This window comes from Marmota marmota, unplaced genomic scaffold (genome assembly GCF_001458135.2).
Source record: "Marmota marmota marmota unplaced genomic scaffold, marMar, whole genome shotgun sequence".
Lineage (NCBI taxonomy): Eukaryota > Metazoa > Chordata > Mammalia > Rodentia > Sciuridae > Marmota > Marmota marmota.
In genome coordinates this window covers 7,344,469-7,361,045 of record NW_026000076.1, presented here as the reverse complement: position 1 = coordinate 7,361,045, position 16,577 = coordinate 7,344,469, and the positions used below count along the sequence as shown (strand labels likewise).

At 42.5% G+C, this 16,577-nt stretch overlaps 1 protein-coding gene across 4 annotated transcripts in view; it reads right to left on the bottom strand.

Moving 5' to 3' along the window:
• Tgfbr3 (transforming growth factor beta receptor 3) overlaps positions 1-16,577 on the bottom strand; it is a 186,858-nt gene that overhangs the window by 106,552 nt on the left and 63,729 nt on the right. For all 4 annotated transcript variants that reach the window (XM_015500893.2, XM_015500894.2, XM_048814463.1 and 1 more), the window contains one exon: positions 8,418-8,602. In XM_015500893.2, the coding sequence (XP_015356379.1) occupies positions 8,418-8,602 (185 nt within the window). The remainder of the gene's footprint in view (positions 1-8,417; positions 8,603-16,577) is intronic.

Genomic DNA, 16,577 nt, shown 5'->3' with positions numbered 1-16,577 from the left:
TGCAGAGTTAGTGGAGAGAACAGAGACATTCAAAGGAGAAGGGAAAATGACAATAAAACTTGGTGACTGACCCAATATAGGATCTGAGGGGGATGGGTAAATGCAAGATGGTTCAAAAGTTCCAAGACAGATGTCAATGGTGACACTGAGGGCACAGGGAAGCTGGCCCTAAAAACCAACACTGGAGTGAAGAGAACCAGCTTAGGCAAGTCCTTGGATTCCATTTTAGAGATTATGAAGAGAAGCATTAGCTGGCATTGACCACTAAGTGTGTGCCAGGCACACAACGCCAGCCCTAAATGCACAGCAATGCCCCTCAATCATCAGTGAACCCCCTAAACAAGTGCAACTATCACCTGCGCTTCACAGGTAACGAAAGTGGGCTTAAAGAATTAAGTGTCACCCAGGACCCCACAGTTGGGAAGGAAAGAGCTGAGATTAACCCTGTATCTGAAGCCTGTCCTCCACACCACACCTCAGGCACCCAGGAGCTCAAAGTAGGACTGGGAGACCCGACTGGCATTCCACTTGACAACCCATGGAGAGTTCTGAGGATGACAGGCAAGAAGTGACAACCCAAATCCTAAGGACAGACAGGCCTCCTCAGGAAAACAGAGGACCAACAAAACAGCTGCTTCGATTAAGAAACCCTGAGAAGAAAAAAGAAAGCTGGGAAGGAAACAGAAAAACAAGTGGAAAGGGAGACAGAGAAGCTGGCTAATGTACCATCCTGAAATTAACAGGGAGGTACCTGAAGAAAGAAAAAAATTGAGGAAGATAAGGAACAGGGAAAGACAAGACAGTAGAAAGAGCTCTTCAGTAGGAATTGGGGTCCCTGGGTGACAGTCCAGCTCCTATCTGACAGTGAGCAACTTGCCATTTCACTCCCTGGACTGGTCCCCTCTGGAGATGGGCGGGACTAGACTGGCCCCTCCCCAATCCAGCATCTCATGAGCAGTCAATAGGCAACATCAGTGACACCCACAGGTAACCCCAGAAAGCAGAAGTCAGGCAGCAGATAGGGAAGTACACCCAGATGTTCATTCATTCAGGAAATTGAATAGGAAAGGAAAAGAGAAATAAGGAAGCACCCAGAGGCAATCAGAGGGACCAAGTTCACCCGCAGCTCTTCATCATATAGAAAGAAAAGCAAACTTATTAAACATACATCTAATTTACACAAAAAAATATTTAGAAAACACAGAGGAAGAATGGAAAATAATGTGATAACACTTCTGCAGAATTTAAGTCTTCAAATTAGAGATATCAGCAGTAAGTTTCCCTATATTTTCATACAAAATGTCAAGACAACAGATACACAATGGGAAGGAGAAACACAATTGGATAACGTGACGTTCTGCACTCACATAAATTGGTTATTTGCCCAATTGACATATCTGGTCTTGGATTTATAGACCTTCTCTTTACTTTGGTGATTTTTTTTAATCCTCTCCAAAAAAATTCTAAGAGCAAAAAAGTCACATTTTCAAATATGGAGGATCTCTTATAGAAACAATCTCTAACAAGATTTTCAGGAAATTTAAGAACATCAAGAGCAGTTACCATGACAACAGCAGTGAGGGTCAGGGTTGTAACTCTAACCTCCAAGAAGACAAAATACCACACTGCTGGACAAATTGTAAAAGGGGTCAGGGCAGTCTCTTCTCCATCTGAGGAAGGGGCAATAATAAGAGGTCTTTTCCCAATCTTCAGGTTCCAGCCATCAAAGAACATAACCGACATTACCGCAGGCTAAAATGGCAAAGTCCAAACAAGCTCAGTCCCCCTGGTGGGGCAGGGGGTGTGTTATCCCAGAGCAATTTTATAGCACCTAGACATTCCTATGATAAATGATAGGGTTAAGCTGTATAGCCAGCCAGAGTCCTGGTAGGCATAAGGAAACTCCTTTACTTAGCTTGTGTCCTGATTGTTTGCTAACCACTGGTGTTTACTAGTATTCATTGATTTCTGCTTTCATTTTTTTCCAGAGTTTCATTTAAAAAAAATTAATTTCATTTTTTCCAAAATTAAGTTTTTGGAGAGTCCTTATTTGAGAATTAGCTGTAGTTTCAGATTACACATCTTGCCCCAACATGTTAGAAATCATCCTTGACTGGTGTGGCCAGTTCTAACTTTGGCTTGCATTGTCCTCTGTTGCAAAATCCTTGCTTTGCTGCCCCGAAACCCTGATCCTATTCAGCCCTGGATGGGTGCCTCCAAGCTGCCCAGCAGACTGTCATTCAAACTGCACTGAGCAACATGTGAAGGGGCAATTCTTTAAGAGGAACCTATTCCTTTAAGTTCTCTGTTCCTATGTGAGAGACAAAGTCAATTGCCTTTGAAGATGTGAAATAATTTCTATAGCCACATTCAAATGAGGGTGGGGAAGAAGGGAAGGAAAGAAGGAAAGGGAAAGATGGTAGAAGAGAAGAGGAAAAAAAGAGAGTGTTTGGGGGAAATTTAATATATCTGTTGTAGGTCTCTGACAAAATGGTAAGTTTAGAGATAATCTTACCTGTCACATTGGGGCAAATTCCAGAACAACCTCCTTTTAAACAAACACCAAGCATTGCTTACATATAGAGGGTTCTTGTTTAAAAACTGAATTTCAACAATATACAGCGTCTGTGTATGAGGGGAGTTCACTTTGACACTTGCTTAGTATATACATTATCTAAGATAACACAAACATAAATAGCCCTTTTTTCCTGCATATATACAGAACTAGCATTGGGAAGTCATTCCTGAATAATAGCAGAAGGGAAAAATGCTCCAAATAGAGAAGGAATGTAGCAAGTTTGCTGATGTTCATTTGATGTTTCTGCTGTCATACATGTGCTTTCCAAAAAGTCAGCTTTGAAATCTTCTATCAGTTCTTCAAATAGTAATGGGCAAGACACATACCCATTGCCCTCTCTCCAAGCATTGTAGTGTCTGTATTTTGATAACTCAAAGGAAAAACAGAAAAGTTATCCATCTGTTTAAATTGTAGAAACATGAGGAAAGACTAGATATAGGTAGATAGGTAAGTATATCAGTAGATAGGTAGGGAGGTAGAGATCTCCAAATCTATCAAAGTCCTCAATGTAAATGAAAGGATATTAAATCAGATAGCAAAGCCCAAATACCAAAAGTTTTTGAGTCTTTTTCTTCTTTAGCAGGAGAAAGAAGAGTCTTGTTTGTTTGTTTGCTTTTGTGGAGTGGAGACTGAACCTAGGGCCTCCCGTGCATGCTAGGCAAGCACTCTTTCTCATAGCTAAATCCCCAACCCAAGGAGAATCTCTTAATGTGCCCGTTCTCCCCTACACAGGTAAAGCAAGTTTGATCTTAAGAAGTACTGGATTACAAACAGAGGACAGGTGAGGCACTTTTGTGAAAGATGCTAAAAGCATTAGGAGATGATTAGTTATGAAAACAGATAAAATCTCCCTTGGCAGTGACATTTAATGTGGGAATTAACAACCCCACGGAGCACAATGGCTCCTGAGCTCAGCCCTGCTTTAATAATTACTGACATTCGGTGTGATAATCCTAAACCATGAAAAAGAAAAAAAGAAACACTGCCACACACGTATCAACCTTAATACTGTCCCTAAAACACCAAGGAAATAAGAAAGGACCCCAACGATTGGAAAGCCTATGCACAAAACCCAAACCCTCCCTGGGACACATGCCGTCTCAGCCAACCGATAGAGCCCACAGGCCTGGTTAGCAGAGTTTGCAGGACAGAACAAGGTAAAAGATGAATGTACAAGAGAGGCCATCTCAAAAGTGTGGGGAAAGCTTGAACTGTAGTATCAACACTGCTCAGAGGCAGCTCCACAACTCATCATCTGCTTGTCTAACCTCCCCAAACCCAAACGTCCTCAAGCTGCTGGGGACTGGCAGAGCTTGTACCCTTCATGCACAGGGCTGGCCCACAGCAGGTACCAACTGCTACCACTAGTTGCTGGTACTGTTATTTGTAGGATAAGGGAGCTATTAAGAGGAACGCAGAACAGTTAACATTTCAGATGTGTTTACTTCCTTCTCTTTCTCCTAACTGTGGGTTTTCTTGCCCCCAAAAGAACCAAGAAGGGGACAAGTTCATGCCACAGTCCTCAGAGAAGGTATAAAGTAAAAGCAATTTGGAGCCACATGTGTGATTAACCACACATCCCATTTGGCCATGCCTGCCAAGAAGCTTAGAGCCAAATTTCAAACTCAATCATAGCAACTATGTGAACCCACACAGCCAACAAGCCTCACTCTTCTTTTTTTCTTTGGTTCTCATTTTGTACTTCTGCTTACATTGTTGGTATGTCTCTTGTTGGAAGCCCATCCCAAATCTTCTTTTGGAATGAGACAGAGAAGCAAATATATAAAATTATGGAGTTACGTGCTTTCTGATGAGTGAAGTTATTAAATCTGGCCCTTTTCCTATGTCAAGAGAGTTTCCTGATCCTTACTCCACCCCTACAGCCAGGCACTGGCACACCCATTAATAGTCCCTCCATTAATGTCAGAACAAATACATAAATGCCAATGCCTGTATCTTTTAAATTCATGTGCAGTGGCTAACTATGGGCTTACCCTCAACAGCTCTTCATAAGAAGCAAGCAATTAGGTTGGAAGTAGAAAAGACTCGCTTGACCACATAAAAGCAGATCACAAGTAAAAATTAGATGATAGGAAACAAAACTGTTGCCATTCCAGCAACTAAATGAAAGTATGCTATTGTAAACAAGCCTCTGATGGTGCACAGTCGTAGTCAGGAACCAAGAAGCACCCAAGGCACTGAGGCACCCAGGCACCGCTCTCCACACTCCGGAGGCTCACAGAGGGGACTGGGTGCACTTTCTTCAGTTAAAGGGCTCAAGGAGCTGGTTTGTGCAGCAGTGAGAAATGACACAGGTCTTCACTTATCTAAAAGACAAATCCAATCTCTCAGGGCTGTTTATCCTCTTCTGCCCTCCTCAGTCGCCAGAGAGTCTTTTTCCAGTTTCCTGTCACTGCCAGGGCTGTTGTTTCCAAAACCAATGATTACAAATGAGAGGTGTGGTCTCAGAAGAAAAATACAACTACAGGTCTCCCTGTCCTGAAAGAACCCAGCAGGAAGGCCAATGGGAAAGGAGGGGGGCCTTGTGACATTGCTGTAATAAGTGTGTTTCTGATACAAACCCTCTGCTGGCTAATACAATTGTTCATCCAGTTTTGTTTGAGCATAACTGCCTCCCTAAACCTTGTCAACGGGCTGTGTTTACTACTTCTAGTTCTAGGCTCTGTCACTTCCTCTACTCCGGAAAATAAGAAAAAAATTCTCAGCTGAAGGACCTTAAGGCACCTGGGAAGTAGGAGTTTAGTAAAATGTTAGAGAAGGCATGATTTATCCTGGATCTTCATGATAATCCTGCACCACTCACAAACTGAGGGGAAATGGGGTTGGTTTAATAATTCCCTCACATTCAAAGATGACGCTGTGAAAAACAACTACTGCAGTCATCAGTCATACACAAGTGAGGTCTGGAACCAACATGATAATTCTGCTACATTGCAAGCAACAGCACTTATTTCATCTTCAAAATTATTTGCCTTAAACAAAGGCTGACTCTGGTCCTCCTACTATTGCTCCCAAACAAATCAGCTGTTAGTTTTTGCACAGCCCGTATTATAGCATATCTATAAAAAAGGTATCCATTGAGAATAGCAAAAAGAATTGCGTGAGTTTAGGTTGGAGGAGAAGGAAGCAATTTGGGTATAAAAAAAGTGAAGTGAGCCAAGGTACATTTTATGGGCTAATTAGAACACGTTGGCAGGTTGAATGATTTTTTTGAATAGCTTTATTGGGATAAAATTCACATACCATCAAATTCACCCTTTAAAATATAATTCAACAGTTTTTATTATATTTTCAGGTTGTGCAACCATCACCCCACTGAATGTTAAGACATTTTAACCCCCCACCCTCCAAAAAACCATAATCATTAGTAAGTCAACCTCCATTTCCTCCTTTCCCCATCTATCCTAAACAAGCATTCATTTAACTTTCTGACTCTATAAATTTGTATATTCTGGAAATTTTACAAAAATGGAATTATATAATTCAGGGTTTGTTGTGTCTCTCTTCTTTCAGTTAGCATAATATTTTTAAGGTTCATCCGTGTTATAGCATATGTCAGTACTCCATTCCTTTCTATAAATATACATTTTATTTATCCATTCATCAAATGATGGACATTCAAGTTGTTTCCATCTTTTGAGTATCATGTATAATGCTAACATGAACATTCATGGGCAAGTTTCTGTGGGGACCTGTTTTCATTTCTACTGGGTATATAACCTGGGAATAGAACTGCTAGGTTACATGGCTCAAAAGATTTTTTTCCAAAACTGTTTGCACAACTGTAGTAATTTCTCTCCATAGTAATCTCTGAAGGGAACAAGTAGTATTTAATACTTCTCCACCCGCATCCTGCCACCCCCCAACAAATTCATTCATTCTCTGCCCGATGTCGTCCTTTATATTTACTCTGTATACACAAAATACCTGGAGGGCTTTGAAATGACAGCACCTCAGAGCCTGATGGAAATTCCAAATATCAGCTATCCCAGCATCATGTTTTCAAACAGGATTGAACTAACAACCATCTAATCCTTAAAGGTCCCCAAAGAAGGAAATAATGTAATTTCCCTTGGTCGCCTCCTCTCAGAAATATCTTCAAATAACTAGCCCCAAATTATACACATGCTCTACAAATATTGAAGAGCACAAAGATGCAGTTTTCAAACAAGTTTGGGATTATCTTACGTAGTCCCTCTTTCTTTTCACACCAAATGCACTATGTCCCTTGATGCCACCTAATTTTACAGCCCTGCCATGTCCTAAAATGAATTCCATTTTAGTAAGTAACATAGTAAGTAAAAGTGTGGGAGAACTCTGCTGTCCTTCCTTGAGGTATTTTTCTTTTTGCTCCAGTAGTCTTGCTGAATCTATTTTCATAGTCAACAACAGTACCGCACAATTTAACATCAAGAATTCTCGGCTGTTGCTGCTTCTGTAACAGCTTGGACTTTCTCCCTTCTCGGTTCCTCCGAGAGAGGCATATATAAAATGAGTAATTACTGCTGCTGAAGAACTGCTGGAGTCAGCAACGCCTGGTAGGAGCTGCATTTCCTCCTCTCCTTCCCCTCCCACCACAAACTCTCCCCCATAAGTTAAGAATTAAAGACACATTACTGGGATAAAGAAATCTGACCTGAAATATGCGTTGCAGCAACAATGGCAAGCAACCAAGAGTATTAACAATAATTTCCAATGGAGCTGGAAAGGCTAGGCGATCTGTCTTTGAAATGAGCCAACTCTCTGCACACTTTCATGAGATTAGAATCAGTTTGCTTTTCCTTCAAGATACTTCATGCCTCTTCTGTCCCTACTCCCCCCAGATGGACAGGGTGGTTATAGCACATAGACAAGTGGTTCTGGAAATTTACTTTCTTGACCAAGAGAAAGCTCAAAGATAAATTCCATTCCACATTAGTTTTCCTATGCTTCATTGTGATTGGGATTTACTGTGGTTTCATTCTCCTTGGAGAGATAATACCTGAGTGATGACATCTCTGACATAGAAGCTAAAAAACAGAAAGAATAACAACTGCATGTTGTCTTGGGGGAAGTCCATCCTCTTAAAAAAGTATGATGACCTTGCACCCATGATCTCAGCCATGGGTCACGAGAAAGTGGAGGCTGTTTCTCTCTGAAGGTGATGACCCTGAGCTAGTGAGCTATCTCTGAACCTGCTTATTCCCATGTAAAATGATAGAGCTTCATGAAGTAGCATATGAGTGCCTCAAATAGTGCTGAGAACAGAGCAAATACTGTTAGCACTGGGCTTGTATCTTCATCCTCACCCTCGCAATGGAGGCTGAGGCCTCTACCATCTTTGCAAAGCTGCATGGACAGTAATAAGAAACTTCCCTCAGGTCTTTTCACAGAAACACAAAGTGCTGATAGCTTTATTCCATAATGTTCCCATTTCCCTGACTCATTCTGGAAGAGGTTCATAAGACAAAGCAGGACAGAAGAAAGACAGGCCACTGGTGAGAATGAGGAGACATATTAAAATTACAGAGAATGGCACCTTGCTTCCTCACAGTCATGCTTAGAAGATGAAAATTCATACAAACATGCTTCCTGATATGGAGGGCCAGGAAAGGAGGCAGCCAAGCAATCCCTAGAAAGAGAAAGCTTAAAGTTGACTAGGCCAGGGAGCAATCTGTTATTCTAAGCTCTGGGAGCCATCTGTTATTCTAAGTGCTATTCTCTCTCTTGTGTTCATACATGAGCATCCTTGTTGAAGAGAAGAAAAGGACTCTATGTTCAGAAAAGCATCTCTGCAGACTCAGTGGATGGTGGGCTGAAAGCCGACACTAGTACCTACCTCTCTCTGCGGCTGGCCTGGGCCCTGGTCTGTGGGGCGCAGGTTCAACACGTGCACTTCCTGTGGCAGCCCAGTCGTGCCTCTGCTGGCACAGCCTGACAGGACCGTGAAGCTCTCCATCAAGGCCTGGACGGGATGGGAGGCATTAACAGGAGACAGCTCACACTGGGTACCAGGCTCTGGACCTGCAGACAGAATCACAGACATGAGCCACTCAGAGCAATGAAGTCTACCTCAAAGTGGGTGTTTCTGGATGATCAAACCACTGCCAACCCTTTAGAGGAGTCTTTACAAATAAGTTGTCTCCAGAACTAAATGAGACTTTAAGCAATTTATTCCATTTATCTCTGACTTTCTTTCAAGAGAAGAAGAATTCAACACAAATCAAACAGAAGGTGTCCTTCATCCAGAGGAATACATTGATAACTAGTGAGTCTAAAAGGGAATTTAGAAAATCAAATATATATCAAAATCATCCAAAAGAAACTTAAGGAAAGGCAGCAGAACACAACAGACACTAGTATGGCAATATGTAAATCAATGGATGTGTAACTGATGTGATTCTGCAATCTGTATATGGGGTAAAAATGGGAGTTCATAACCCACTTGAATCAAAGTGTGAAATATGATATATCAAGAAATATGTAATGTTTTGAACAACCAACAATAAAAAATTTAAAAAAAAAAAGAAATTTAAGAGATTGGGATTTCAGAAGAACAGACTAGCCCTTTTCGCCATTTAGTCCTAGAAGCAACTTCATTTTGCAGGTTAATAAATTTGTATGTAACTGCAAAAACTCAGGAGGCTGAGTCAGGAGAATAGAAAGTTTGAGACCAATTGAGCAAGAGCTGTCTTGAAATAAAAAATAAAAGTGACTGGGATATAGCTCAAGGTTAGGGCACCCCTCGGTCCACTCTTCAATACTGCAAGTAAAATAGAATAAAATAATAAATTTGCATTCCTTTTCTCCTCTTTAGTCTGTCTTTGTCAGTTTGTTCCAGAACCTTCAGAGGACAGTGAGGAATTCCCCTTCACCCCTATAATGCTTCATGTTCACACACCTCTGTGAGCTTGCTGCTACTATCCCCATTCAATAGCTGAGGAGCCTGGAACCTGAACACGCAGCTCCATTTCAAATAGAATCCATATAAAAAGACTTGCTTGCATTCCAACGAGCTCTTTCTGACTTTTAAATAATAAAAGTATTCTCTAGGATTGCAGCCCCAATCTACAATGGAGTTCAGAACTAGCCACTCCTATACCTCACGACTATGTCATAAGCAGACACTCCACCGGGTGGGCCAAATCTATTTCAGGACTCACAGAAATTATCTAGGTTGATAATAGCAATCTGGTCTGAAATGAAGTATGTGCCTTCTCAAATAATCACTACCACTCCGTATCGCTGGACTGTGCCCAGCTGCTTTCTCAGAAAGCAGGAGGTAGGAAGATGTTGTGGCAGCAATGGCGGGAGGCACGCACGTTTCTAGGTACACTCTGAAACACTAGGGAAAGTCTTTCTGTTCCTACTCAATTCCGGGGACACACACTGGTCAGAGCTACTTACACTGGGAACCCCTCTGAAGTGAATTTGCAACAATCACAAGTTAAACACAAATACAAATGTTTTTAAGTTTCATTTTTTGTATGAGTGTGCAAAGCTCTTATTAGTCTGTCATTTGACCCAAACACATCTGCAAAAAGGGCTACAATCCGCCTGACTGGTCCTCTTCCTTCTGATGCCACCACTGCCCACCAGGATCCTCCTTAAAAAAAAAAAAAAATCACCATATGGACTCATTGCTACAACAAAGCAAGAGTAAAAACTCAATAGGAAGCAAATCAGACAGCAAGATCTAACCCAAAGAGGAAAACCCCCTTAATGAAGAAGGCAAGAATTCTTTGCCTCAGAGCCTATTTTCTCTCTGTTCTGCTGGAATCCAGGAAGAGCAGAACCCCTCTTTCTGGGCTGAGCTCTATCCGTGGGTAATACAAGTCAGTTCAAGATCAGAAAAAAAGAGAGAGAAAGCAATGCCCCAGAGCATACTCTGATTAAGTGTAAGACAGCATTTCTTTATAAGGACCTTCTGAGGTCAGTGTTTAAATATACTCAATGTTATGGTTTGGATCTTAAATGTCCCCCAAGGCCCATGTGCTATAAAGTCTTGGTTGCCAGTTTGTGGAGCTAGAGGGAGGTGCTGGAACCTTTAGGATATAGAGCCTGGTGGAAGGAAGTTAGGTCAGTGGGGGCATGCCATTGAAGGAGATACCAGAACCCTGGACCCTTCCTCACTGTCTCTTTTTGCTTCCCAGCTGCTATGAGGTGAGCAGTACTCTTTGACTCACACTCTTGCCAGAATTTTCTATGTAGCCACAGGCCACAGTGCTAGTGCCAAGACACCATGGACTGAAGTTGCTGAAATCACGAGCCAAAATAAGACTTTCCTTTTTTTGAGTTGTTTATCTCAGGTATTTTGTTGCAGCAATGGACAGTTGACTGACACACTCAGCATAGAGTGCTCTTGACCATCTGGAGTTTTTGAAGTTTATTATTGAAGTCTTCCCTCCAAATTTGAAAAAGAAAAAAATAACACAACATGTGATCTAGCTATTAATATGTGAAAAAGACAACAACCTCAACAAAAATTTCAGGAATTATCCATCACCATCAGTAAGAGTATGTAAGAAAAGTTGTCTTCAACAGTTCAACACACAGTGTCAGACTGTTCTGGTAAAAACAATAAAGAAACTTCTCCCATTTAATAAGTTTTTATTATGTGCTGGGCAATGACAGGTGCTATGTATCCTTCCAACACACCGTAAAGAGGTAGTATTAGTCCAACTTAAAGAAAAAGAAGAAAAGCTCAGTGAATCACAGATGCAGGGGTAAAGTATCCTGAGGCTATAACTTACTCTTAAACGCACCTAAAAAAATAAGACAGATTGATAGATGAATAGATGCTTGATAAAGAATCTATTGCAAAACATTAATTCTGGAATCTGGATGTTCACGGTACAATGGTTTCAACATCTCTGTATGTTGAAATGTTTCACACAAAAATGTTGAGGGGGAAGGGATGCTTATTAAAAAAAATCAGGCCAAAAATGCCCCAGAAAACATACACTTCTGAGAAAGCAAACAGGTCTAACTTTTCGATAATATCAAAAGTCTAGAAAAAAAAAAGTACATATCCTTTGACCCAACAGTTTCCCTCTGAGAACTTACCATAAAAAAATAACTGGATCTATGTACAAAGAGTACAGAATGTACCAATGGTGGGGTGAATACAACTTAAGAGAGAAGATAAAATGAAAATAAACTCTGTAAGTCAGATTTTGCCCTGCTTAAAAGGACTTAGTGATCTCTCCCTGCTCTCCAGGCAAAATCCAGAAATCTCACCATGGGTCCTTCCAGATCTGGCCTTGCCTCCTACTTGGGCCTCATCTCTCAAAACTCTGGAACTTGCTCACTGTGTCTTAGCCATTTTTGGTTGAGGCATAAACCTGTTCGAGTGTCTCCCAATATCAATTATTCTCGTTTTTCTCCAACTGTTAGTTAAGGCTAGAATAAGGAGACAGCCCCCACTTTCAACAAGGTATTGCCATGTGACAAAATTTTGGCTGAGATATAGCCAGAGATGACACAGAGAACTTCCAGGAAGTTTCCTTGTGAAGGGAAAGAGATGGATTCTTCTGTCCTTCCTGATGACTGGAATATCGATGTGACAGTAGTGCTAGAGCAGCCATTTGGCCATCAGATTGAAGAAATATGCTGAGGAGGCCAAAGCACTAAGAAGTTGCCTGAGTACTTGATGAACACAGAACTCCTGGATCGACTGGCTCTGGACTGCTTTTTTATACATGAAATACATATGAACTCTTCTCTTATTCAAGTCCAAAGTCATCTGGAGTTTTCTGGAACTGGCAGCTTAATCCATCTTCATTAATATACTCTCCTTCTTTTACTTCGTCAAACCTACAACCTTCCCAGGAGCCTCCACATATACCAAATTTCCTCCATGAACACTTCCCCTACCATTTCTGTTCCCTCCTGGGCCTTGGAAAGACAAACTCCTGCTCATTTTTCACATTTCCAAAGGAAGCTTCTACGGCCATACCAACCTGAACATGCTTGATCTTGTCTAAGGAAGCTTCTCTTGCCTCTCACTATGTTAGATACCTTTTTTTTTTTTTCCATACTTTCATAGTACTCTCTACTTCCCTTCAAAGCACTTCATGTAATTTGATGAACACAACTATTTGCATAATTATTTGTTTAACATCTACATTCTCCCAAAGACTGCAAATATCACAAAAGAATGGACCGCCATTTGGTTTATTGTTGTACACCTTCCCCCAACACAGTAAGCCTCACATAGTGGACACGCCAACATTACTGAGTAGAGAAGAAAGAACCATGAGGTGATCCATGTCTAATGGATTTCACAAGAGCAGGAGACTATCCTAGAGGTCTTCCTTTTGTTCTTTAAAAGCCAAAGCTTCAATTGTACACCAAAGGGGGGTGGAAATCAGTCGAGAAATGAAGAAGTGCTTGAGGTTGCTAAGAATCAAGTCCTAAGTTGCTAAGAATCAATCAGTTGGGTTCCCCACCCTCAACTGTCACAGAAAGCAGGAAACACAAACTTGCCGTCCTCTCTTATTGAACGCTCTTCTACCCTCTTGAGGTAGCTGGAGGATCCCCTGTCTCCCTTATCCACACCTCAGATCCCCAGCTTCAGCCTGCCACCTCCACAACCAGCCCAAACCTCCTTGTCCCTCTGCCTAGCCACAGCTGATCTTCAAGATCTCACCTGCCTTCCTCACCTGCTATTTTTGCCCTTGGGTTCACAGTGGGTCCTTGCAATCTGCCCACACAAAACTACATCAGGCTCCACTTAGAAAAGCTTTCTCTGGAAATACAGTGATCAGCCCCACAGGCTCTACCACACATTTCTAAGGAAACAAGGTGGCCTGGTGCATCAGGGACTTCCTTGGCCCAAGGGCAGCACCTCCCAGGCACCAGAGCCCAGGAGAACATGTTTCACAACCCTGCGTGAGTCAGCTACTCATATATGTGGTGCCCGGAGCACTCTGGAGCTGCTGAATAACAGGTCCACAGGATAGCCTCAGAGGCTGCAGGCTGGAACCCCACAATGTGCTCTTCCCTACGTAATCCAATCCATTCTGGTGTCATGAGACCGATAAGCAAGCACGAAAGCACACTGGTGAAGATCCTAATCAACATGACAGAACTGTTTCACCACAGTAAAGAGCAATAGACCAAGTGAAGAAGAAACAAATCCCGGCTGAGAGCAACAGTATTTGCTAACACTCAGGCCTTTGCCTTTATTATTATATTATAGGCCAGGCACAGTGGCATACACCTGTAATTCTAGCAGCTTGGGAGGCTGAGACAGGAGGACAAAGAGATCAAAAGCCAGCCTCAGCAAAAGGAAGGCAACATGCCACTCAGTGAGACCCTGTCTCTAAATAAAATACAAAATAGCGCTGGGAGTGTGGCTCAGTCAGTGGCCAATCTCCTCTACCTCCTAAAAGAAAGGCATATTATAGACACTTAATATTGGAAGCCTCATGGAAACTCTGAAAAGTGAGTAGAAAAACTATTATTATTCCTACTATAAGTAAATTGTTGCAAGCCACAGAGCTGGGTGCATGTTTCAGTAAAGTGCTTCCTGACACAAGGCACATACAGGCTCACGTTCAGAGACAGACCTCATTGCTACCTCCCAATCTGGATATTTCTACTTATTCTGGGCATCTAGTATACGCCCTGCCCAGGATTCTTTGGGGTTATTCCTAAAGAAATTGGGCTTTTCTATGGTCTTAACCAAGTTTATCCTTCTTGGCTCCCTGGCTCCTGGGGAAATCTGACCTCTCACAGTCCTCCTGGGTACTGTGTTCTGTCTGAACTGACCTCTTCCCTGCTGACCTGCAGCGAAGCTCTGTCCTTCCTGCTTTTACACCCTCTCAGCCACCAGGACGGACACCTGATCCCATCCCCCCACAAGATGTGACTTCTGTTGACTGAAACCCTGGCTGACCTGGAGACAGTACAGACACCAGTGAACCCTGTAGAAGAAAGCTACCAGGTATCCCAGGCCAGAGACAGACACCCTGAGAAGGCCACTGCCAACCAGACACCTGCATCAAGTTAGCTTCCCACCCATCAGCCTGCTCAGCAGCTAGGCTACTTGAGGCAACTAGGTCTGGTGTGACAGAGCCAGGGGTGCACTATTGTTGTGGAGGAGTATCATGGGTACCCTCTGCACACATTGTTTCTAGTCCTTGAAACATTGCCGCAGTCTGGCTGGGCACAATTCACGAGCCACTTGTCAAGCAGAAAGGAACTTTATTTTTTGAACGCACATGCCCCACCACACAAGCTCTTCAGGAATTCCCTCAGGGCCCAACTGCCACCACCGGCTCCTCCGGCCAGCCTCTCAACCGCTCTCCCGATTGGCTGGGTTGCATGGGCAGAGCCAAAAGAGTCCCCCAATGAGCAGCTCCGTGGTCTGAAAGGGCGGGGAAACAGCCCAATGAGCATCACCGCAGAGGAGCCAATCAGCTGGAAGTTTGCTGGGGCCGCGGTGAGCCAATCAGCTAGAAGTTTGCTGGGGCCTCTTTGGCTGTGACTCTCAACAAAACATTACCAAGAAGACAGTGTTAAAGCCCAGATTTTAGAGTGATGGACACTAATGCTCAGAGAGGTTAAGAATTTACCAATGAACACACTGCACCAGTAAGTGATATCAGGGAATTCAAACCTGGATGTATCACATTCTAGGTCCGGGTTCTTCTCATGACAGAGTACCACCTGGTTTCGACTTGAACTTTCCTGTCTTTCACCTTAGGGATGCTTGAACAGATTCACAGGCCAACCGTAAACATTAATTCAGGTCTGAGAAGATAAATAAACTTCTCAGTTCACACTTGTAACCTTTAGTTGACTTAAAAGACCTCATAAACTCAATGAGGAAGCACAAGTTCCTTTCTCATTTTTACCAAATGTCCTCTTTGTCTTTTTCACTAATGCTTGATTATCCGGACACATGGGAAACATTTCAAAGATCTGACTATAATATCAACATCTAAATTCCCAGTTCTACTTAAAGAAAAAAAATGAAAATGGACTCACCCTTTCATTATGTCCTTTAACTACAACACAGCATTCCAATCTCAGTTACAGAACCCCCACGTCCACGCTGGCTGCGGGCCAGCCCCAAGCCTTGATAGAATGCAGACAAAGCATTTGGGAACAGATGCATTTGCTGTACACACTTTAAATTTAATCTATCCCCAAAGAAATTCTTAATGTTACACCTCCTGTGACACAGAGTAAAATAATGAGGGGAGGGTATTGTTTAGAGGAAAGCATCATAAGTAATCTTCACGTTTAATAAACGTGATCTGCAAGCATTCTCGATACTAATGCATACCAAGTTGACACAAACATCTGGTACCTATTCCACATAATTTCCAGCGCTCTGATTCCCCATATCACCCAGAGTACTAATGAGGAGCGTGTGTTCAGCTGTAATAAAAGTGGTAAAGATGCAGAGGGAATTAAGGGGTAACATTATAGCCTGGGACCAAGACATCGCAGTGGGGAGATTTTATTCCACCAACACCATTGGCTCATAAGGGTTTCTGTTATCGTCCCACAGGGAATTCCGCAATGCTCTCAGCTGCAAAGAGGGACAAACTCCCACAGACTGTGGGACTGGGGCACTACAGGATCTATTCTGTCCTTAAGCTGAACATCCCTTCTACCCCCATGGGATGTCAGAATCTGTAAGAAAGGGCACCCAGGATGATTTCTCCGGCAATAGCACAGTCTGGCTTTAGGAGACAGGAATGTCACCAGGATATGATGCAAAAACAAAGCTCCAAGGGAAAAACACCTGGAAGGCCCTTTGCTTTGGAGCCTGATCTGTACACATGTGCTCATGTTTGTACCATCTCAAATTACAAGCCTTTGGATCTACAGCCCCTTGGGGATAGAGCTGCGGAATGTACCACCATTAAACTCCTTCCCGCATGGCCCCCACCTGGGGTTTTCAACAATAAAACTTAACATGAAGCTGAATTTATCCCTGGTAGGAAAAGAAATGCTCTAAATCCTGCAATATGGATTTCTC